Below are 24110 nucleotides of genomic sequence, written 5' to 3'. Positions count from 1 at the left end.
AAGCTTAACTTAGGTCAAAACCCTTTTTGCCAGCTGCAAAGTTTTCCCCTAAGAGTTTGCAGTTGACTTCGAGTTATCATTGAGCACCTTCTGATACTTCCACTAGAGTCTGAGTCTTAGCACCGAGTCTTAGCACCAAAACAAACAAAAAACAGCTGTCAGGGATAAAAGCACATTATCAAAATACTATCTTTGGGCACATGGTGGCACATGCCTTTAACCCCAGAACTTGGGAGGTAGAGGCAGGCAGATCTCTCTGAGTCTAAGGCAATCCTGGTCTACAGAGTGAGTTCTAGGACAGCCAGGGCTACAAAGAGAAACCATGTCTTGAAAAACAAAACAAAAAACCTTAAAATCAGCTGGTTACAGGGGCTGTCAAAATAGCTTAGGGCTAAGCCCAAATGACCTGAATTTGAGCCCTGGGATCCACACGATGAAAGAACTGACTCCCAACAAGTTGTTCTTCAACTTCCAGAAGTGTGCTATAGCACTTGAGTGCAGTCACACGGAGTATAATAAAAATTTTAAAAATCACCTCATTTATAGAAATGAGGTCTTGCTAACTATATCCCAGAAGGCTGCTTTTGGTCAGAAGGAAGTTCTGAGGTAAATCAGACATCATGGATAGCGCTTGATGCTAGTTCATAGCAGACTGTGTCTAAGACTGGCTCTCAGCATGACAGACGCAAACATCATGAAGAAGCAAAGCAGCTCGCTTACTGCAGTGCACAAAGCCCACTTTCAGAAAGGGGATGAAAGCAGGGAGAACAGCCATCACAACCTTGTTAAAAGTTTTATTTTAAAAAAGCCCAAGCCCCTTAGATTTTCTCCATCAGGCTTGGCCTGACTAATTCCCTGCAAAGAGGTGACAGTCCATAGAAGACCAAGTTTCACTTAGGCAAGTCCTACCTTATTGGCTGTCAATATTTGGGGATAAGGGTGACAGTCCAGCTTCTGGACACAAGAAAAGGTAGACTTCCAACTCCATGTTTGTCAAATTTCTCACAAGCAGAAGTTCTTTGCCTATTAAGATTTCTCAGAACCACACAGTTTTAAGAGATGCTGGGATAGCAACTTGAGGCTCGAAATACATTGATCAGCACAAGCATTTCTTTTAGCTGGATTAAAAACGCCAGCCCTTCTGTTCCAAGATCGGAGTCTCTGGGCTTTTCCACTGTGACTCTGAATCAGGTTCTCCTTCCTCTAGATCTCAGGTGTTGAGGCGGGCCGGTGTCTGGATGCTTGAAGCAACACACTTCCTTCACTTAGGAGCAGCAAGCCCGGTTACACACCTGGACACTCTTGCCCCAACAAGGCGTGCAGTGGGGTCTTGAGCCTCCTCCTGAGGCACAGGAGGCAGGTTCTGGTGACATGCCCAAGAGGGCTGCTTCCTAGCCCTAGCTTTGGGCCAGTACTGTCCCTCGATTTGGTTGCATAAGTTCACAAGCTCTCAGCTGGGGTTCTAGCAGATGGGGTTCAGCTAGGAACAAGCGAAACAGTGTTGACAATTCTTCTGAGAAGTCCTGAAGTAAGTAGAAAGGTTAAGAGAAAAAGTAATTCTGGATGTTCTGTCCTTTCCGAGGTCAATCCTAAATAAGCACGCACAGCCATTCAGACACTGATAACGCAGCGGTTCCATCTAATGTCTTCTATGCAAAAACAGATACAAATCCCCATGACTGCTAAACTAAGGTTTCAAGTTCCAGCTGGGAAAGCAGACTCTTAACAGGAAACAGAGGCTTTAAATTTTTCAGGCATAGCTGGGCAGTGGTGGTGCACACCTTTAATCCCAGCACTTGGGAGGCAGAGGCAGGTGGAGTTCGAGGCCAGCCTGGTCTACAGAGTGAGTTCCAGGACAGCCAGGGCTACACAGAGAAACTCTGTCTCGAAAAAAAAAAAAAAAAAAAAATTCAGGCACAAGGTATTGATCTCATTTTGTGGGTACAGTTTTGCTCTGAATCACAAGAGCATTTTAAATATAAGTTGAAATTTACTTTGAGTTTCAAATCCCCAATATTCACTGTGTCGTGCTGCTGCTTTCCAATTGTCCTTCCCCCCTCTGCTCTTCTGAGAGTCCTGCAGAATGGTCACTCAGATCAAACCCAATAAGTACTTGGTCTCATGGTAGGCCTGAAACACTTGGTAAAAATGTATGTAGCTGCAGCTATGATGGACCCACAACTAGAATCTCATTACCCAGCAAGTAGAAAGAATGCAAGTTTGTGGTTAGCCTGAGCCACATAGGCAATCTTTAGGACAATATATTAATGAGACATATATTAATGTATGACAAAGGAATTAACATTAAGACTCCTTACCCCTGGCCACTGGGCCTCATTAAGGCTGCCTAAGCAGGCTTCTATCTCCAGATGTCCCATGAGATCCTTTTCTACCAGCTCCCGGAGTAAGAACAGTAGCAGGTCCCACTGCAAAACACCACAGAGAAAGTCAAAAGTTGTCAGGAGAGACTGAAGACTATATAGCAGTCTCAAAAGAAGACATCTCAAAGGATGGAGCTGGGGTTGGAGATAAAGCTTAACATGCTGTTAAGAGCAATTCCAACACTCAGGAGGCAGAGGCAGAGGTAGAAAGATGACAAGTTTGAGGCCAGCCTGATCTACAGAGTGAGTTCTGGCTACACAGAGAAACAATATCTTGAACCACCTCCCACCCCAAAATAAATAATAAAAAAGTAAATAAAATAAATGCAAATAAACACTGAAAAAAAAAGAAAAGAAAAGCTGCCCCAAGGAGGAAATTGAGACAAAAGGAGCATGTTTTAGCAAGGATGAGGAAGAAAATAAAAGAAACAGCAGTTATAAAATCTGGAGTGGGCACTGGATAATGTTACTAACATGACTTGCAGGGAATGAAGGGGTTGACTGCTCAGCAAAGTTCTGATGTGCAAACATGATGGCCTGTGTCATGGGAGACTAGGAGCATGGGCCAGCTTTCCTATGTTCATATCTACAGGGCTGGCTCTCCCACAACTCCTGCAATGTGTAAGGCTGCTTTCTGGAGTACTGTAGGTGGTTAGGGTAAGGGCCAGCTCTTCCTTGGATCCATGTAGTACAAGTATCTACCTGTAACCTTAGTGCAGGCGGGGCTAGAGGGAATCCTGGAAGCCAGCTGGTTTAGCCAACTGGTGAGTCTCAGTTCAGTAAGAACAATGCTCACTGACAAGTGCACGCTACCTCCCACTATGGCTGCCGGAGCTGGGCATGATGGCTCATATTTCTAATCTGCACTTGGGGAGGCAGAGGCAGGAAGAATGCTGTGAATTTAAGACCAACATGAGCCGGGCGTGGTGGCGCACGCCTTTAATCCCAGCACTCGGGAGGCAGAGGCAGGCGGATTTCTGAGTTCGAGGCCAGCCTGGTCTACAAAGTGAGTTCCAGGACAGCCAGGGCTATACAGAGAAACCCTGTCTCAAAAAAACCAAAAAAAAAAAAAAAGACCAACATGGACTACAGATTGAGATCCTATTTGAAAATCCACATGCATGTGCCTAGAGTGATGGCTCAGAGGTTGAGAGTTGCTTGTTGCTCAGCAAATCAATTCTCAGTACCGACATGGTAGCTCATAGCCACCCTCGTTTTAGGGGATCCAACATGGTGCACATTCATGCAGACAAAACATTTATATACATAAATCTAACTACTCCCCCACCCACCCACCCACCAGCAAAAACTACTGACTTACCTCTCTTGGCCTAGTATCTGCCAGAAGCCCTACATTTCTTGGGCTAAGTAGAAGCTGTAATGGAACTGGCCCCTGGAAGTCATCCTTCCACAAGGAAAGCAGCATATGTAGAAGCCTTCGAGCATGTCCTCGCTCCAGCCTGTGCTGTGTTGGGGGCCCCAAGATGGGGATCTGGTCTGCAACTACAGGGAAGAGAAGGTAAGTTTTGGAGGCAGAAGAGCACATCCTATGCTCCTAACCCTGCTTGCACCCAACCTTGGGGTTTGGGGAATGTAGCATGAGGGACCTGGTGGAAGAGGAACCATACATACCTAGAAGGGAAGCCAACTCTACAGAGCACTTGGCCAGATGCTGCTCGGCAGTTGGGCACAGGAACTATGGGGGGAAAGGAGACATGGGCGTCATTCTTACTGCTCTGAGGATTGGTCCTGAGCCAATGTGGCTCTTCCCACATCTCACCTGGCGGCATCGCAGTGACTGGCCCATCTGGTTTAGGAGCTGTTCCAGATGCTCTGGGGAAACTCCCTCCTCAGGGTCCCGAGGCCCGGCCGCCAGGGAGAGCACATCCTGTAGAGAGCAGTGATGAAACTTCATGCTAGAATGCCAGAAACTTGGTTTGGGATGGGAACCAGCCAATGGAGAGAGGCAGAAGGAAAACAGAGCCCAAGGGAGTGAAGCAACTGGGTCAAGGTGTTCTTATGGCTGAGGCTCAGGCATTAACAGCACAGCTAAGATAAGCAATTATATGGACAATCCAGAGGGAAGTAGATGTAGTGGTAAGCCTGTAGACTGTGTGCTGCCACAGAACTCAAAAGATGAAACTCACTGAGATAAAACTACATAACCAATTCCCAGAGGGTGCCTTAAAATGCTTAGGGAAAATGGCCTATCTAGAGTCTGAATACTCCTCTTTGATGCTCCTGAGACCTCAAACTAGAAATCCTCTGCATATTGAGAAGCAGTCTAGCTTGATACCTTTTTCTCTCCTTCCTATAGTTCCCATCTATGGGCATTGCTTTCTAGTCTCTATTTCTTTATTATAAGACCACTACTTTGTTTGGAGCAGGGCCAGATACTATTTTAGCTCTTGGGAGTCACAAGGCCTAAATATTGCTCCAACTATTCATCCTTGCTTTGGTAGCACAAAAACAGCCACAGATTGATCCATAAATAAATAAATGGATCAATAAAACTTCATGTATAAAAACAAACAGCAGCCTCATTTTGGAACATGGCTGTTTGCTGAGTCCTGTTCTATAAAATTAGTCTCTTTCTCTTTCTAGACACCAAGTGCTAATATGTAGAGTTCAAACTATCTACTTTTATAAGTTATTTTAAGAAAGTCTGGTTTAAGTTGCCCAGACTGGCCTGTGATCCTCCTGCCTCAGCCTCCAGAATAACTGGGAATCCAGGCCTGCACCCAATCAAGGCCCAGCTTTTATTTATTTTTAATCACATTAGAACTTATGGTCTGTGCTCGTGACCTGGACAAATAGTACAGAAACCATGTCCAGACACTGACTGCCCCTCAAAAACTTCCCCACTATGCAGCTATTTATTCACTACCATGTGTATAGGATGCATTTAGTCAAAAACTTTAGCTCTGGCCTATTGTGGTAACATATACCTTTACCTAGTTCTTGGGAGGCAAAGGCTGGTGGATCTCTGTGAATCTGAGGTCAGCCTGGTATACATAGTTCTAGGCCAGCCAGACCTATATAATGGGACCCTGCCTCAAAACAAACAAACAAACAAACAAACAAAAAACCCCAACCCTTTAGATATAACTTTCTGGATGATTCTAGAACAAAGTACTTAGGAAAACCCTTCAGTTCAGCTCTGTTCTGTGTGATCCCATTCAGTAAGAAAAGAAACAAACCAGCCAGACAACACACAAAGCTTCTATACAAATCCTGAAGCCAATGTGAAAAGAAGCAAGCAGCAGGGAGAGGGAGTGGAAAGCCAAGGGAGTAGGGTAGCTGTGTACTTTTATCTCGGAGATGAGGTGGGAGGGGAGGGGAGCATGGTGCTCACAGGCTCGGGAGCAGCCCCTCCGCTCCACCCGGACAGTTGGCTCAGGACCCTGGGCTCGTAGCATGCGACTCACGGCTGCTTTCACTTCCCTTCTAATCAGCGCTGCCAGGCAGAGGGAAAACAAGAATGGAGTCACTGGAATGTCTCCCTGCAAGGGCTAGTCATGACAACCCACACCTTTCACTGGTTTTAAACAGCTCACCTAATCTCCCACAACTGTTCAATACCCTGCCTGTCCATCTTTAAAAACTTGGTTCAGTCACTCCTTTCCTAGACCTCACCTGTGATGTTGGCTGACAACCAAGAGCAGGCTTTCTCTGTTGCAAGCCCCACAGCAATGTTCTCTGCACTGCTTAGAACCTGTGGCACAGAAGGACTGCTGAGTCAGGGACTTGGGAAGGCAGGTAGTACAGCACTGGATTCTACAGTCCAGAACCCACCCTACAACAGCCTCACACAGATACATGTGTACACATATGTGTACATGCATGCCTGCCTACTGGCCTGCTAGCTGCAGGCTTCCTTCCTACGTACAGCAGCTGGGGTCTCCTCTGGTAACAGTGCTCGAACGGCGGTGGGGCTCTTCCTTTGGCAGAACCTAAGAAAGGACAGGAGGAGGGTCAGTGTCTGAATAGTGTAGACTGAGTCACAAAAGTAAATTCTCAAGTGCAGCAGGCCTATGAATGGAAACTCTAACTCAGAAGGAAGGATTGTCCATTCTCCTGCCCCAGCACATATGCTGTAGGAAGGAGAAACCCACCCAATAGCCTTACATTACAGACTTCCAATTCCATATGTGGACTCCATGCCCAAAGACATAATCCTTCAGAAAAGGGGAACAGAGCAAAACAGGGGAGGAAGGAACAGAAATGGAGCAAATGGAATGTGAAAGAGGAAAAAAGAAAAAAAAAAAGAAAAGAAAAAAGATAGTTAAAATAAATCAAAAGGAAGCTGTGTGTGCTGGCTCATGCCTGTCACCTCAGCACTTGGAGGTGTGAGGTCAACATAGACTACAGAGTGGGACCCAGTCTTAACAAAAAATTGACAAAACCAAGAGGAGAGTTCAGGAAATGAGAAGGCTCAAATAGATTGACAGTTCTTACTCCCGCCCCTGGGTCAATGCTTGGGCCCCATGGGGGCAGAGTTGAGAACACAAGGATTCCAAAAGCTGTGCTGGATCTCCCCCTTCCTGTCCCCGTGCCACCAGCTGCTCCTGAAGAAGTGACTCTGCTTGATGCACCAAATCTGCTACCAGTGTCGCCCTGTAGCAGGGAGAACAAGGTTTGCGGCAGTTAGGAGAGTTACGAGGAAAGGGCTGCAAACGGAAGGACATTTGGTCAGAATGTCCTTCAAAGGATATAAGAAATTTCAGCCTCCCTGCCTCCCACCCACTCCCTCCAGGTGACTTTGCTCAGTTTGACAACAGGTTAAAAGTTTAAAGGGAAAAAAAATGAAGGGGGTCTGAGACTAGGATTCTTACTCCACTCTTACTTGATGTGTTTGACACAGTTTGATCCAATTCTTTCTGCCACAAATTCTACAGTCCTGCGCAGGGAGGGTGGCTGGTTGTGGAAAAAGGCCTCAGCAAGTTGAGCCTGGCAGGAGGTGGAGGCAGGTGTAGTCGTACCATGAGGGCTTCCTTCTGCCTCCCTCACCAGCTGCCTCCCTGTTTCCTGACCCTTTGCCCTCACCTGCAGCCCCTGGCTGGTCTTGAGAGGCAGGGTTCCCAGGCTGGTGGTGGTAGTGGGCGTGATTTTCCTCACAAAGCCTCCACTCCGCCCACTGCTTCCTGAAACCCAGGAAGCAAGCAGTTTCCGGAGCTCTCCTGTAGAGGAGTTGAAGTTCTTAATTCCAAAATTATCTCCCCTTCCTCCCCCAAACATCATGGCCTTTGTGGGGCAAAGAAGATGAAGTACCCAGAGAGCCTAAAGACAGAACAGTATGCTGAGGAGTGAGGTCCTTTTGGGTATCAGGCCATGGGCCATAAGGGGAGACAGAGATGCTTACCAATGTAGGGGCAACAGGTATATAACAGCTGCTGGTCCACAACAGGTACACTGTCCTGGGGGAGAACAGACCAAGGCTGGAAGGGGAAGGCAGGCAGTCTCCCTTCCCTCCCTAATGTGCAGAAATAGAAGTCAAGAAGACGGATCATCTTAAGTCTTCCCTAGCTGGTCTCTTGCTGGGTCCTTATCTATTCAGCTCATTTATCGGGTGTGACACTCACCAAACCATGCTCTGAAGCAGTTGTATTCACCTCAAAGGCATCTACCTGACCATCTTCTAGAAAGAATAAGTCCTCAGGAACCGTAGGTATCTGGTAAGAGAGGAAGGTAGTGAGAACACTACTGGTACTCTAAGATTTGCCATAGTTTCTAAATCTGTTAGGGCCCTGGGTCAAGAAAGTTTCTTCTGAAGCCATAGCAATACCCACCCCTCTCGGAACCTCCCTCTTCTGTTCTAAACCTTCCTCAGACTCTAAAGCTCTGTAGTCTGCCATGGCAGCCATCCATCCTCCTACCTGGAAAAGCCAGCCCAGGACAGCAAGCAGCAGCAGCTTGTTCAGGAAGCACATCTCTCCTTCATTCTCCTTTGATAAGACCAAACTCCTAAAAGGTAAACGGAGGCCGTGAGCAGACTTTGTCTGCCAAGGACAGAAGGCAGTAAACAAAAGTATTACTAGGAAGGGAGTTCTCAAAAGCAGACCTAAATCACACTACTGCTGAGGAGTCCAACAGGATCTCAATGAGACTTGCACTTTATATTCTTCTTGGCTAGGCCATAAGATAAAGGGGAGGACCATGGGAATGAAAGACAATTGTCACAGTTCTGCCTCTCCTGAGGCTGTCATGGCTGTGGAACCACACAGAAACACAGACTTCTAGGCCTACTTTATAAATAGCAAGGCTATGCAAGTAAGTCAAGTTCTACTCACCGATGTAAGTTCAGCAGGTGAGTAAAGACACTCCGGTAATAGTCCAGCAAGGGGACAATGTGGTCAGCAAAAGAGAGGAATTCTACCAGCCAGGGCACAGTGAGCACTGCCCGACGGGCCCACAACCCCTGCTGCAACAGAGCCCGTATATCCAGAACAGGAGGGACCTGGGAAAGCCAGGATTCTGTCAGTGAGCAGGCTCTTAAAAGGGGCTGGCTAATACCCTCTGACCTGCCAGGGTACTAGACTAGCCAAGGAAACCAGTCATCCTCCACATTTCTCTGGTCTACACAACTCTTCCTTACCCAGATCTTTCACATGCTCACCTGGCTCCTGAGGGCCAGAATAGAGTCCTGAAGCTCACGGGTCGGGGGTGGTTCATGTCCCCGGTACGGCAGGAAAGCCACAAAGCCCAGAAATTTAGCCAAAAGTCTAAGACTAAGAAGAACTACAGCAAATTGCCTCCGTTCACCCTGCATGAGGAATCAAGGGAAACAATGTTCTTTGCGTAAATCTTCTGGAACATACACACATCCTTTCCCTCCTAGATCAGACCCCATTACCCACTCATTCTGTTTTCTGACCTGCCAGTCCATGTCTGACTCCCCATCTTCATCACCAGGCTCGTGCTGAGGCAGGCGAAGGCCATTGAGCTCCCGAATCTTTAAACTTAAACTATCCATGAGGTGCTGATTAAAATGGAAGCTTGAGTGGAAAAAAGCAAAAGACAAAACAAAAAAGGCACTGAAATTGGTAAAAAAAGAACCAGCATTTAGAGGAGATGCCCCAGATAACAACTCCTAAGAAGGATGAAGCTAAAGGACAATGACATTACCTACGTGGGCAAAAGAATGAGACAAAAGAGGAACTATAAATGGAAGGAACCAGACATATCCAAACCTGAGGCTCAGGCAAAGGAAAATGGCGTGCCCATTGGGGAGCGCAAATCTTTCTTGGCCTCTGTCTCTCTCCCTGTGAGATACAGAAGCCCCTTACCTGCTGGCACTCATGATGAAATCCCTGAAGAAGCCTTGACAGCCTGGGAATGTGGGGGGTGGGCAGGGCCCTCCGCTGCTCTGAGGGGCTATCAGCCGTTCTTGGAGCTGCCGCAACCGTCCTAGTTTGTCAGCTCCTAGCATATTCAATACATCTGGAGCTTCACCCAGAACAGATCCCCCAGCACCGCCAGGGCTCTGACACATCTGAGATGTCCGAAGGGGCGAGAGAGATGAAAAACCCGTAAGAGAAAAACTAACAAAATACTGAGAGAGTAGGCTTGGGATATATAGCTTGGTGGAGAACACCTGCCCAGCATGAGCAAGACCCTGGGTCTGAAAGAAAGCAATGAGCACTCCAGAGGGTTTGTCTTCTGATTTGGCAGATGAGGAGATAAAAACTGCAAGGCAAGCACTGTTTGCCTCAGGTCACTAGAACAAGGGTTTGAAGATACCCTGACTACTAAGCTCTCTTTGTACCATAGCCAAGTCAAGGAAGGGATGGTGGTGAGAGGCTACAGAAGGGCATGGGGTCCAGAGAAGTCAGAGAACATGTGCCCGCCAAATTTGAACTATCTCCCAAAGAGAAGGCGTTCTTTTAAATTTGTAGCCAGAATCAACTAGGTTGTCTATCTGATCCAGAGTGCCAACCTTTATTTAGCTGCCCACATCTTTTGGCTACCACTGTAGTTCTTACCTGGAGAAGCTGTTTTTGGAAAAGGCGGACAAAGTGGCTGTGGCTGCAGGCTGCTGAAAGTTGACCCATCATGGCTCTGAGGAGAAAGAGACACAGTATAGGAAGGAGACAAGGGATGCATTACGGCTGTTTACCAAAGATGTGAACAACCCCTTTGCCAGAAAGCCCACCCAGGAGAAGGTAAGAAACGTTCATTTCCTTCACCACCAAGATTCCTCCAGACTAGATAGACAGACTCAACCCACCCAGAAATGCCCTCTCAGATCTTCAGACCATGCTCATTGTCAGTGAACATCATTACCAACGTAAGGGAGTAAGGACAGGATACTTGTTTGACAGCCTGGTCATCTACCTATGCAGTTTCATCTATGAGCTCTGTCCCTTCCCAAGCTTCTGCCTTTATAGAACAAGTGAATGGCATCCCTGAGAGTGAGAAGCTAGAAAGGAAATAAATCCCTTTTGATCTAGGGAGGTCGAGTTACCAATAACTGGAGACTGAGGAAGAGCTGGGTGAAGGAGGGAAACCCTTCCCAACCAACACCCTAAATATTCCTGGGTTGCTGCTTACTGTCAGAGCAAGGACAGAGCACCCACCTGATCCTGCTACCCAAGCCCTTCTCAAAATCCCAGCTGGGTTCCTCGTGGTGATCTTCCCACTCTCGAAGTACCTCATAGAACACATCCCTGGAAGATATGGAAGCTTCATCAGTTGACTCCCAGTTGCTTACACCCACTTCCCAGAGCACTTTCCCTTGCCTGGAAGGTTTAAGATAAGCCTGCCCACGGTGCCAGTCTTTAACCCCCATAGCTCTCTACATGATGGTAATGTTACAGACCCAGCAGCAGCACATCACAGGCATCTGTGGACAGGGAAAGCTGACCCTAAGATGGTCTGCTAAGCTCAGGGATTCAAGTCTGTGGACATGAAACAGAATGAAGCCAACAGGCTTTATGATGACTGCCAGCAAAGGGTCTGAAGAGCAGTCACCCACCCCTTTCAGTGCCTAGCTGCTAATTCGAGGAAAGGAGAGAATTGTTTATGCCCTCCTCATCAGGGCCCTTTTCTTTTCACCTCTGTTTTTTAAAAGTATGAAAGGCTCGATCACTGGAGAAGTTGGCACGATTGTCAGTTTCTGGCTGGAAGGAGACAGCTTGAGCAGAGGGTGGTATCACGAGGGAGACCTAAAACATGGCAACAACATTAGGAAACAAGACCTGTTGGATCACGTTTACAAAATTTTACTCCTTATTCTTGCCCAGTCTGCCCACCTGACAGCACCATGGAAACTGTCTGAATCTGCAGACCATCTAGGCTACTCAGTGAGGCTACCTAGCGAGGGTAACTACCTTGGCAACACTGCCTTCATAAGCAGCCCGAAGGCGGCCCTGCAGAGCAGGTGAGAAGCACAGCAGCCGCTCATTCTCAGCCAGCAGCTTTAAGGTCCCTTTATCCAGGTAGGAGAGAACCCTGCAAAGAGAGGGCACACATGACTGAGACCGGCACACAGGCTGCAGATAGAAAGGACATCTGAGGCATAAGACAGGTGTTTAAGCCTAGGTATGTATGGCAAGGCCATGGCTAACAATCAAGACAATGAAGGTAAAGGGTGAAGGAAGACATGAGACTTCATGAAGCTGAGAGCAAGACAGTAGGATAGAACATTCACCATGAACATTAAGGTCAGCTGCCATGTGTTGTTGCCGCTATTATTTTTTTTTTTCTTGTGGCATACAGGGCTCTCTATATTATGAGCAAGCACTCCAGTGATCCATATACTTCGACCCTTTTGTATATATTATTTGGGACTACAGCTCAATATTTTTCTTTTTTTTTTTTTTTTTAATATTTTTATTACATATTTTCCTCAATTACGTTTCCAATGCTATCCCAAAAGTCCCCCATAGCGCCCCCCACTTCCCTACCCACCCATTCCCATTCTTTTGGCCCTGGCATTCCCCTATATTGGGGCATATAAAGTTTGCAAGTCCAATGGGCCTCTCTTTCCATTGATGGCTGACTAGGCCATCTTTCGATACATATGCAGCTAGAGACAAGAGCTCCGGGGTTCTGGTTAGTACATCATGTTGTTCCAACAATAGGGTTGCAGATCCCTTTAGCTCCTTGGGTACTTTCTCTAGCTTCTCCATTGGGAGCCCTGTGATACATCCAATAGCTGACTGTGAACATCCACTCCTGTGTTTGCTAGGCCCCAGCATCGTCTCACAAGAGACAGTTATATTTGGGTCCTTTCAGCAAAATCTTGCTAGTGTATGCAATGGTGTCAGCGTTTAGAAGTTGATTATGGGATGGATCCCTGGATACGGCAGTCTCTAAATGGTCCATCCTTTCAATATTTTTCAAAGGCTGGCCTTGAATTTTCTGCAGCCTGGGCAGGTCTTTAAACTTGCAATCCTTGCTTAGCACCAAACCCAGCTATTTATTTTTCTAGAGGATAAATTCATAGCCTTGATACAAAATTAAATGATACAGATGGGCCAAGAGTGGTAGTGCATACCTTCATTTCCAGAACTTGAGACGTGCAGGCTGGCAAATCTATGCAGGCTTAAGGCCAGCTTGTTATACTTAGGGGATTCTAGGCCAGCAAGGGCTACATAGTATCACCCTGACTCAAAAAATACAAAAAAACTAAACCAAACCAAAAAAAAAAAAAAAAAAAAACGAAAACCCAACCACAATCTCCTCCCCCTCAACAAAAGGTTACAGGTGGAAGGTCTAGAGCAACTGTATCAATTAAGCAAAGGCATACGCATCCTACAGGGCTAGAAACAGACAGATAATAAGACTCAAATGTCTCAGCTAGAAAAACTCACTGAAACTGATGCTCCAAAACCTGCACTGCAAAGAAGACGCAATCATGGATGCTCCGAAACAGGGGAGTGTCCAGAGGATCTAGGTCAATAACAAACCGTTAGTTAAGAACTGTTCCACCTGCAAACATCATTTCTCAAAATGAGACTTGCTTACTGACCTAGGGCACCCTGACTTGATTCCAGGTCACTCTCCTTGGTGGCCACCATTCTCCGGGCAGTAAGGAGCTGAAGGACGAAGAAAAGCTCCAAGAAAAGGTTTGGTACTAGGTTCTCTGTTTATAAAGAGAAATGCCATACCATCGCGCACCACTGACAAGCAGGCCAAGGCTCTGCGCCTCCTCGACTCTCTTACTCTGTAGTTTGCAAGCATATTCACCGCAGCCCCCTTTGCGCTCACTCACCAGAAATGCAGGAGGAGTAGATAAGGGCTACCAGCTCCAGGCGCTGTCGAGAAGACACTCTGGCCGGGTCGGCCGGCTCTGCGGTGAGGTTTCCTGTCCTGCTGGGAACCGGAGATCCCGATTCTGGGATGGGAGAGGCTGGGGTAGGTGACTGCTGGAGCTGCTTGGTGCTATGTGAACAGGAGAGATGTCATGATTAATCAGCCTGGCTTTACCAGCGACATTCACATTCAGGTTCTGCCAGAGAAGACACCAACAGCCCAAGAAGCAAACCCAGAATCCCGAAGGGAGAAATCAAGTTCAGGAAAAATCCCTGCAAGTCCCGCATAAGGAGGAAGCTGACATCCCAGGTGGCGGCAAAGCCATACCGCGCCTTCCTGAGCATCTCCCGCTCCTCTTGCAGACTTCTGCACCCTGGGGGAAGGCCAAGGCCCCAAGGGCTAGTGTCCAGGGTTGAGGGTTGGGAACTGGGGACACAGCTGATTGGGGGTGAGGTGAAGCAGGTCTTGGGCTTGGACAGTGACCGCTCTTCGCTCACCGGAGTTGGGTTGATCCTTCGAGAAGGCTTCGTTCTGCTGAGAGTAGTCACAGTTTTTTGTTTTGTTTTGTTTTGTTTTCCAAATTTCTATCTTCAAGCATCATTCCATCCATAACAGTTGGGCCCCTTTTAAAACCTCCCCCATTGTGGTTTCTTCACCCTCAACCCTCTAACCATCGCGCTCTCTACTTTGGGACACCCAGCTCGGCTTTAGCGAACATCTTGCAATAAGGACCGATTCTCACCCTGCAGAGCCCGGAGGAACGGTGCCTACGGGAGGGAACTCCTCCAAGTTGCTGAGGTTTGGCGGATCAGAGAGCGACAGTCTGGGGCTGCCAGGGCTGCCTGAGCCCTTAGGCTTCCGGCCTCCGGCCCAAGGCGGGCTCTCGCCACTCGCCCCCTCCTCCGGGGCCCCGGAGCCCCGACCGCCTCGTTCGCGGGATGGCCCCGGTCCCGGACCCCGCCTGCGGCCCGCGCGGCGGGCCAGAGGTGCCTCGGCGGCGGCGCTGAGGGGCTCGGCTGCAGGGAAAAGCTGGCTGCGCGCCCCACGGCCACCCCGTGCCGGGGCCCCCTGCCTCGCTGGCAAGGCTGCCGAGGCGCCTGGGGTCTTGGCGGGGGTTGAGGGGCCCTGCGGGAGGACCCGGCTGCTCTGCTCCCTCAGGAAGTTCAGCAGGAACGGCACGAATTCCTTCCGCAGAGGCCGAAGTGCGCTCAGAGCGGCCACCTCGGAGCTATCCTGAGGAAGAAGCAGAGGTCGCGGGGCGAGAGCGTCAGCTGACAGCGCGGGCCCCCAGCGGCTGAGGCCGCAGGGTGGGCGGCCCGGCAGCGGCGCGCAGAGGAGCGAGCGCCCTTGGCGCGGGCCGTCAGCCAGGGCAGGTTGGGAGAAGGGACTGAAGCATCATCCCCCGCGGGAAGCACATTCCAGGCAGGCTTGAGGGCGTGTCCGCACTGTTACCTCCGAACTCGGGGTGCTGCGCGCGATCCACCGCACGGCGGCTGCGACCGGCACCTCTCCGCGCAGCAGCGACTCTAAAACGGCCGCCATCCCTGTACAGGCGCTCTGAGGCTACTGCGCAGGCGCACACGCGCCACGGGCGGCCGGGAGGGGCGGAGCCGGCGACCGGGGCGACCGTTGGACGACGGGGCGGGTCCTTGCGGGGTGGGGCTCTGGCGGCCCGGGAAGATCTGCCCAGCCAGCCAGGCCTGCAGAGCGGCGAGGCGCCCTTCTCTGACTTCCTGGCCCCTGGAGCAATGTGACAAGATGAACTGCCTGAGGAGACCCGGGTCCGAAAGAGGGGCCAGACAGGAAAAGTGACCAACTCTAAGAGACCAGCCTATGAGACCAGACACCTGTCATAAGCACAGCCTTAGACCATCGACTGTAGAGCTTTTTGAGTCACTCCCTCCTCAACCAAAATAAAGTGAGTAACCTTATGTTTTGGCCTTTTTGTTTTTTTCTGAGACATGATTTCTCTGTATAGCCTGGTCACTCTGTAGACCAGGCTGACTTCGACCTCATAGATTATCTTGTCTTTGCTTCCGGAGTGCTGGGATTAAAGGGGTGCGCCCGGCCTACTTAGCTCCCCACCCCATCCCCTCTTTTACTCAAAGGCTGACTTTTTACCATTGGCCAACCTTTTCATCAACTGACAATTGAGGACAGAGTTCATGCTGAGGCATCTTATAAATCATCAAATGTCCATCAGACTTGTATTGAAGAGTTTCCATCAGGAGAATATCTCAACTTCTTTGACTTGAGAGGTCAGGATTCATGATTAGCTTCTGGAAGAGTATGGCTTTCCTAGACACACTCGCCCCGACCCCCTCCACACACACACTGGCTGGTTGACCCTCTGGCTACACCTCCTGTCAGGTCCCTTATTTTGAAAAATATGATAGGCTTTCGGATGATACTCCTTAGTAAAAGGAAAGGAAAAAAATCAAGATATAGGATCTAGTTGAACAGTTTCCTCCAAAACAAAGTAGCAGTGTATTGGCCCTGTGTTCCTCTCATTCAAAGGAAGACCACTTGGTGATAGGCAGTAGATGGAGCAGGAATGCCTCTAGCATGCATACCAGGGATGTCTGCCAAGGAGAAGAAAAGGGAGTTTTGAAAACTTAATTCTGTGCTGGGTTTAGTGGATGCTTGCAATCCCAGTGCTTGGCAGGCAGAGACAGAAGAGTATCAGTTTCAAAGTCAGCTTGAACACACACCGTCAGACCCCTGAACCCTGGTGTTCACCTAGCTTTAAGTTAGCCAAAATGGCCTTCTCTTGGTTGTCTGACACTTCTGGTGTGCTGAATCTGTAACACTTTAGTAGTTTAGGAAATATTTTTCACTTTTTGAAATCCAAACCATCACACAAATAGCACTAAAGTTTGCATGCGGACTGAATGTTTTATTACTAGATTATAAAAATAAAATACAAAATAATTTTAAAACAGAACTTAAAACACTGTACAAAGCTTTAATATGGTACAAATGAGAAAATTAAATAAATAATTACACTTTTATGTACAGATGGCCTATACAAAAGCACTGCATGTTTTTCAATACTCTATGCCCATGGTTGCCTGAGCAAAAACACATAAAGGGAAGATGCTCGAAGGAGAAAGGATACAATGTAACACAATGAAAAGAACTTCAAAGAGCAATTTCGCATCTCATTAAGAGGAGGACAGCAGAACATTGACTTACTGAACAAAAGAAGTTCAGTAAGAGAATTCGGGATGTGACTAAGTTTGATAACATTTGCCAATAATAATTTATGAACTTATTATATCTAATACAAAATGAGATGTGCCTCCTTTTCTGAAAAGCTTGGAATCTGTAAATAAATGATCTGATGAAATAGATGCCATTTAGGGAAGGTGTCAAAGGAGAATGAGAACTGTGCATCAGGGAACAGCAAAGTGGCTCAAGCCCAGGCCATCAGATCTGTCTACTCATCCAATCCAACAATCCAATCTCTTTTACCTAAGATTTTGTTCTGCCTTTCCCCTCCTCCCTATTTTGAGACAGGGTCTCATAGAGCCCAAGCTAGCTTCAAACTCATTACGCAGCTCATTATGTATGACCTTCAACTCCTGTTCCTGCCCTTACCTCCTCAGTGTTGAGATATAGGCATATACCACCAAAGTCTAGGAAATCCAATCCAATGTCAAAGTCCTGAGTGGCCCAGTGCTACATTTCCTTTGTCTTCTTTAAAAGAAGATCTATTTCCTATATTTTAATTTCTTAATTATCTTAGAGAACTAATTTCATTGATTTATAGTTTAATAAAACTGTTTTAGCCAGGCATGGTGGCTCACACCTTTTATTTCAGCACTCTGGAGGCAGAGGCAGGCAGGTCTGGAGTTTAAAGCCAGCCTAATCTACAGAGCAAGTTCCAGCTCAGGGCTACACTGAAAAACTCCCATCTCAAAAAATCAAACCAAACCAAACTGTTTTGAATAAAGTCTTAAGGTTTCTTCTCAGCAAACTCCCTAAAATAATAAATCACAGCCCAAATTCTGTATAGCCTTGTGTACTACTGTAAGTGAGCAAAAAACACCTGGCACATTCCAACTTTGATACAAGTGTTTTCAATTATGTTTTATGGGAGTTTTAAAAAGTATCATATGGCAAGAATAGTCTACATAAAAACTTGGTGTAGGTGAATAATCATGTATACGGTACAAAATAATTTCAAATTATCAAGAGATAAATCTATTCCACTGTTAATGTAAAATAATGTTATTAGCAAACTCTGTAATTCTATTAGTCTCAGAGATCTGCCTCATTCATACTGTTGTTGGTCTAGAAATTCTGGTTGAAGGTACCAGGAGATGTGGTCGGCATCACCTTGAGCCTACAGTGTAGATACTATCACCTCCAATTAGAGAAGGCAGAAACTTGTTACATTGTAAGGGCAATGAAAGGACTTTTTAAAACCAAGGATTAAGCCCAGTATAGGAAATCATCTCATCACCTTGAACTTGCCTTAGCTGTCATGTTTATTAGTACTTCTATAGGAGCAAATACTGAAATCATGACTGAGTAAATCTTTGCTATTTAGCATCTTGAGATATTGTGAAACCAAGAGATGAATTTGTCACTAATTTTCTGATGTAAATCCTCTCCCAAGAGGAAGAACTTACCTGAAAACATATATATATTACCCATATTCTCCTCTAAGTGAATAGGGGTTCTTCTTGTTTCATACTTGGGAGTTACCTAGGAATTTTCCACTTCCTGCAGTTCTGGAAAGCAATGCTACATAACAAATCCTTAAGGTTCCAAGATTGTGTAAAATTTCTGGAGAAATGGCCAAAATAAGGCAAATACCCAATAATATGAGGAGTTTCTACTTTACTTACACATTCTCAGAGTGCACACTCAAGTTTTGTAAAGTTTTGGTGAGGTTAGGAAGTGGGGCATGTTTACCAGACACCTCCCACTGACTGAGTTATGGAACTGCCTCTAGTTTCCTTCTATGAGTTAAGGTCTAATATACATCACTGTGGCTTCTGAGTTGGGACTATAAGTACTGTTAGCATGTAAGGATCATCAAAGTTGTTACATGCTGTAATCCTATAATGCATTTGGATTAAAACATAAATAGCTATTCTGAAAATATGTTGTCTATAGAACCAAATTAAAGAAATTTAAGCAGTATAGTTGGTTACAAATGTCCTGTTACCTCAGAGACAGAGGTGTTGGTTACAAATGTCTATTACCTCAGTGACAGAGGTGCTAGATGACCTCCCCCCAGAAACAATATTCAAAAGCCATAAATAGGCACAATGTAAAACAGTGAATGCAAACCATGAACATGACAGAAGTAATTCTTAAAGACATGCCATGACAGATACAAACAAATGAGAGCTGTGCACTCAACATATAATATATACATACATGTATGAAAACTTAAAAAAATAATTAAAAAAATAATGTTTTTGTTTTTGTTTTTTGGGAGAGAATCCCACACTACAGCCCATGTGGACTTGAAATCACTATGAAGCAGAGGTTGGCTTCAGACTCTCTTCCATCTTCCCACCTCAGTCCCTCAAGTATTGGTTAGAAACATTAGCCCATCACACCTAGCTAACAAGTTTTAAAATATGAGAAACTTTGATCTCCAAGGCTAAATCTAGATTATCTATAAGTATATTTTAAGATAACATTTTCAAGATGCATTTTTTTCCTAAAGCCACTAAATTGTGGATCCTGTTTCTCCTATCACCAATTCCTAATGTTAGATTAGAAATGTAAAATTTTCTGCCCTTGAGGAAAAGGCACCTGTTTGTCAAGGTTATTGGGTGTAGAAAATCTCATTACTTAGGCTAGCTATGCGGTCTAAGTTTATAAAACATGCAGCAATGTACACCTTTTCTTTTGTACAATGGATGCAATCACAGAAACAGGAGCCTAAGAATCTGTGACTGAGAGGGAGTCTCTGGTACTTGCTGCAGCCCCTCAAGTTCCCGCAGTGTCCAGGAGTAAAATGAAACACCCCATCAGTATACAGCTTCAGTGTGCTGGAGCTGCTGGAGCAAATAATGTGCAGTGGATAATGAGGACAGGAGTCTTTGACCGTTTGTTACTTTTTTTTTAGGCCTTGATTAACTTGTTGCAACTTTTACCAAAGACATTCATTGCAAAGCATGCAACTAAAGAACTAAAGGTGGCTGTGCTCCTGTTTGCAAGGCCAGCTTGTATGCAGAGCTGGAGAGAAGTGCCTAGATTTTTTTTTTTTTTGGTGGTTTTTTTTGTTTTTTGTTTTTGTTTTTTTTGTTTGTTTGTTTTTGTTATTTATTTATTTATTTATTTATTTAGGTTTTTCGAGACAGGATTTCTCTGTGTAGCCCTGGCTATCCTGGAACTCACTTTTGTAGACCAGGCTGGCCTCTAACTCAGAAATCCACCTGCCTCTGCCTCCCGAGTGCTGGGATTAAAGGCGTGCGCCACCACGCCCGGCTCGCCTAGAAGTTTTAAGATCTCTATCTTAATGCTGAATCAGATAGGATACAATTCCCTCCTGTTTTCACTATCCATTGAAGTCCAGCTATCTTTAGGATGTGCAAGATTACAAGGTATGATTTTAATATTTCAAGCAATTCACAAAGCCTACGGGTCAGTAGTATAATTTGGGGGCAACATTACCTAAAATTAGGAACTAAGTGTTCATTCTTTGCTCCACTGAAATAAGCACAGGACCGGCCTGAGTTAGTAACCTGTGTAGATAGAAGCCAGGAGGTACTTGTCTCCCAAAAGATAATTTCTGTCACACCCTACTTCTATTATGGCTACAGTCATGTTCTTTACCTTATTTGGATGATTTGTGACTGAAATATGGAACATGCCCAATCAATAAAAACCTCAAGATAAAGAACTGAAAATCCAAACCAAACCGAAAGCTTGATTCTCTAGATCATACTCCTGAGCGAAGAGCTGGCTTAAGGCTGCCAACTTTTATTTTTAACCTGAAAGAAATGTAACATCTAAAAGTACAAACTATGTTTTTTAATCTTTTGTTTCTTTAAGACAGGGTTTCTCTCTGTGGCCCCGGCTGTGCTGGAACTCACTCTGTAGACCAGGCTGGCCTCGAACTCAGAAATCCACTTGCCTCTGCCTCCAGAGTGTATGCCATCACACCCGGTTCTACTTTTTCATCTCTGTATCAGGACAGCACTTAATCATAAATGTAACTACTGATACATACGATATAATTAATTAGTCCATTTCCTTTTCTTCAGAGCAGAAACATCTTTGGTTGGTTCTTTTCCCTACATACAAAATAAAACATTCTCACATAATGAGGCGTTTTGTCTCTGGATTTTGATGAGTTTGTGAACGGCATGCAGAAAAGGAGGCAACACACTGAAAGACAGACAGAAAGCATCCCTGTCAGCATGACTGCCAGCAGAGAAATTCACAAAGAAAAAGGCTGGGCCCTGTTAGCTTTCCCAGTTACTATTAGCACATGTTTGACTAGAGAGGACAGCGAGAAAGCCGGCTACTTTTAGCATCATTTAACTAATGTAACAAAGAATTTTAGTTACCCTACATCCCATCCCCACTTCCCTTCAAAAAAGTGACATGGAAGAGGCAACTTTCAGGAAATGTTTTAAAAAACATTTGATGTCAGCAACATAATTATAATGCCCATCTATCCACTCTAATCATATGGACAGAACTATGTGGCTAACATGAGTAATCTTTGAGCCTGTATTACAAGCGTATCTTGTTAAAATCTTCCCCTATTAAAATACTTTTTAAGTGAATATTAAGTACCTTACACCTTGGCTTGGTAACAACTGCCAGCTGCTTCAGTGTGCACCCGGAAGGCAGGACTACTCTTAGGGACCACATGCCAAGAACATGTGTTCAGAAAATGAAGACAGGCAATGCCCAAGTGTACATGAGGCACACAATAGAAAAGGAATTTTATCATCTATAATCTTGAAATTACAAATGCAGAATGAGAAAAAATGGATTTATATAAGCATATGTCTCTTCTATATTTATAAATATTTATATAATTTACCATGAAAGACATGCAAGCAGTACTGCAGTAACTGTTATACAATATAATACATAAGGATCAGTCTCCAGTATTACAGCTGTAATAGATAAACGACAAATGCACCTTACCTACTGCACTGCTCTCAAGTGCCTGAACCTGGAAAGAAATTAAGATTCCACACTATGCCCCATTTCTCATGGGAGACCTTATGTCTCAGTGTAGTGTCCCAAGTTTGGAAACACTCAACACAGAACAAGCTAAGTTAGTGTAGTGCCCGGGCAGCTGGGATGCACCCCTGGAACACGCTCACTTAGTGAAGAAACACATCTCCTTTCCCACCCCACTCCTGAAACTCAACAGTTACAGGTTGGCAGCAATACAAAGTCAAAAAGTAGATGTTTGTTAGAAGGCAGATTTCAACAGCAGGCAGATCAATTTCCCTGACCTCAATAAGGTTTTTATACACCCATAGAGCATCAAATAGTCCACTTAAAAAGTCTGGTATCTTTAATTTGCCTGATTTCTGCTAGTAAGAGAGTAAGATTAGAACAAATAGATCATCCTTACAGCTTTATAAACTGAAATTTAGATGTCAACAGCAGCTATAAACAAGAGCTCAGGACTGAATTTCTTCCCCTTGGACTGTGCTGGACTGACGCTTCCTATGCAGAGGCACGGACTCCTCACGTGCTTCCTATCTGCCGTAGCTAGTTATACTTACGTCGTCTTATAAATGTGGAAGTCAGGCTAAGAAGCCCAAGCATTAAACAACACAAGAACCAGGTAATAAAAACATTGAAAGAAAACTATTTAGTCTAAATTTATTTCCCAGATATTCATTCCTTATTGGCTAAATGTATAAAATACAAAATCTGATTGTAAGCCTCAGTAACATATTTTCTTTCTAAAGCTCTAAAAGTATAAGCCACATTCTAAAGTGTTACTCTTCCCTAGATCACCCTGAAGGCTGACACTAGAAAGAACCCAGGGAAGCTGTCTCCTCCGCAGGCTCCTGAGAGGAGGAAGTGCAGTCAGGGAAAGCCATTGTCCCGCTCTCTGTCCCTCTCCAGACACACTTGCCCCAAATAGCTCTAGCTAGACATTTCTTTCATTTTTGAGATAAAAATATAGGAGTTAAGAATAAGAACTGTTGCTCAAAAGAAAATAGCAAGGTTTGACTAAATAAAGGTAATTGGATTATCCTGTGCTGATGAAAACACACATTAGGGTGTATTGTTAAAAATAAGAGGTAAAAACATTAACTTTAAAAAATGTAAAATCCAGGGAAGATACTAGGAATGAATGGAAAGAAAGGTGTAGATTCACTAAATAAACACACAAACCAAATATACCCAGGTAATGGTTTCCTGGCAACAGGCTTCTTATATTTGAATGTCTGCGCAATGACTCTCCAAGGTTAGGAAGTTTTAAATAAAAATATCAAACAATTTTGCTATATACTTTTTGAGTAGAAGATTAACAAATTAGGCAAAATCACCTAAAATCCCATTCTATTTCCTATCCTCAATTTTCTGTTTCAAAGGCAGCTATAAACAAGAGCTCAGGCCTGAGTTTCTTCCCCTTGGACACTGCTGGACTGACGCTTCCTGTGCAGAGGCACGGACTCCTGATGTGCTTCTACCTGCCCTAGCTAGTTATACTTACGTCTTCTTATAAAGAACTGATCATGTTACTTTCTTTTGTAAGAGAAGATCAACACTGATTGTTTGAAACAGACAGTACAGGGACACACATGCATCAGGTCTAGGAGGAAGATCTCACGTCTTTCCCAGAGATGTAGCCTGCTTACTTCCTATCTGCTGAGTTTACTGGCTGGCTTACTCTTCCCTGGGGGAGTTTTAGAGCTGGTTGAGTGGTGGTGGAGGCTGCCAGATCCTTTTGGGCCATTCTTGCTGGGTTTGCAATGCTCCTGTTGGCAGGACCTCCTGGAGGACGATGATCCTGAGTGGCTAGGGGGTGACTTGCTTCTCCCCAGATGTGGGGAAGAACTCCTCTGGTCATGGTGGGGCCGTCCAGTCCTAGATGGTGAGGAACTAGATGTTCGAGGCAAGGATGAGCTTCGAGGAGAGGCACTGGGACTCCTTCGAGGTACAACTGGACTCTTGGGTGGTGTTTTTGGATTGTGAGGAGATCCTGGGCTCTTGCATTGGGTAGTACTCCGGGATTTCTGAGATCCATTTTGAAGAATTTGGGCCAGGCGAGAGAAAAGGTCTGAGTCAGAGTTACTACTCCCTAGAACTTTATATCTGCGCAGCCTTAAAAGAATAGAGAAGAATTAATTTTTTGGAAACAGGATATCAAAAATTCATTTTAAGTGTGCCTAAAAAAAATATCACAGTATCCCAAATCATGATATGTATGAAGTATGTCAATACCAAAAAACGCACTAGAAGTACACTGAGTTGCTCCTTCCCACACGCTGGGTTTGACACCTGCTGTGTCTGTTT

The 24110-nt window shown here is 45.5% G+C and overlaps 2 protein-coding genes across 11 annotated transcripts in view; both read right to left on the bottom strand.

The window, feature by feature from the left end:
- Positions 1 to 777: 777 nt before the first annotated feature.
- On the bottom strand, positions 778 to 15195 carry Cdan1 (codanin 1). Of its 2 annotated transcripts, none has more exons than XM_021155974.3 (28): positions 15090 to 15195; positions 14380 to 14870; positions 13965 to 14171; positions 13597 to 13766; positions 13354 to 13467; positions 13196 to 13274; positions 11711 to 11831; positions 11436 to 11545; positions 10958 to 11047; positions 10364 to 10439; positions 9668 to 9873; positions 9256 to 9376; positions 8998 to 9144; positions 8672 to 8838; positions 8258 to 8345; positions 7964 to 8053; positions 7744 to 7798; positions 7428 to 7561; positions 7228 to 7331; positions 6840 to 6998; positions 6271 to 6334; positions 6018 to 6096; positions 5690 to 5838; positions 4162 to 4269; positions 4014 to 4077; positions 3703 to 3884; positions 2319 to 2426; positions 778 to 1523 (listed from the first exon to the last, which is right to left on the bottom strand). In XM_021155974.3, exons 1-28 carry the CDS (start codon positions 15177 to 15179, stop codon positions 1398 to 1400), a joined length of 3699 nt encoding a protein of 1232 aa, XP_021011633.1. In that variant the 5' UTR covers positions 15180 to 15195; the 3' UTR covers positions 778 to 1397. The 2 variants fall into 2 exon arrangements, with proteins under 2 accessions (XP_021011633.1, XP_021011634.1); XM_021155975.3 differs by having other exon boundaries at positions 13965 to 14168.
- A 1323-nt stretch (positions 15196 to 16518) lies between these two features.
- Positions 16519 to 24110, bottom strand: part of Ttbk2 (tau tubulin kinase 2) — a 124447-nt gene continuing 116855 nt past the window's right edge. For 8 of the 9 annotated variants that reach the window (XM_021155967.3, XM_021155971.3, XM_029470485.2 and 5 more), the window contains one exon: positions 16519 to 23918. In XM_021155967.3, the coding sequence (XP_021011626.1) occupies positions 23456 to 23918 (463 nt within the window). In that variant the 3' untranslated portion in view covers positions 16519 to 23455. The remainder of the gene's footprint in view (positions 23919 to 24110) is intronic. The other variant, XM_085834532.1, reaches the window with a different exon arrangement.

Source organism: Mus caroli, unplaced genomic scaffold (assembly GCF_978045245.1).
Source record: "Mus caroli unplaced genomic scaffold, Mus_caroli_1 scaffold_2, whole genome shotgun sequence".
In the NCBI taxonomy this organism is placed as follows: domain Eukaryota; kingdom Metazoa; phylum Chordata; class Mammalia; order Rodentia; family Muridae; genus Mus; species Mus caroli.
The sequence above is the reverse complement of the archived record's forward strand: the minus strand, read 5'-3'. Positions and strand labels throughout refer to the sequence as shown.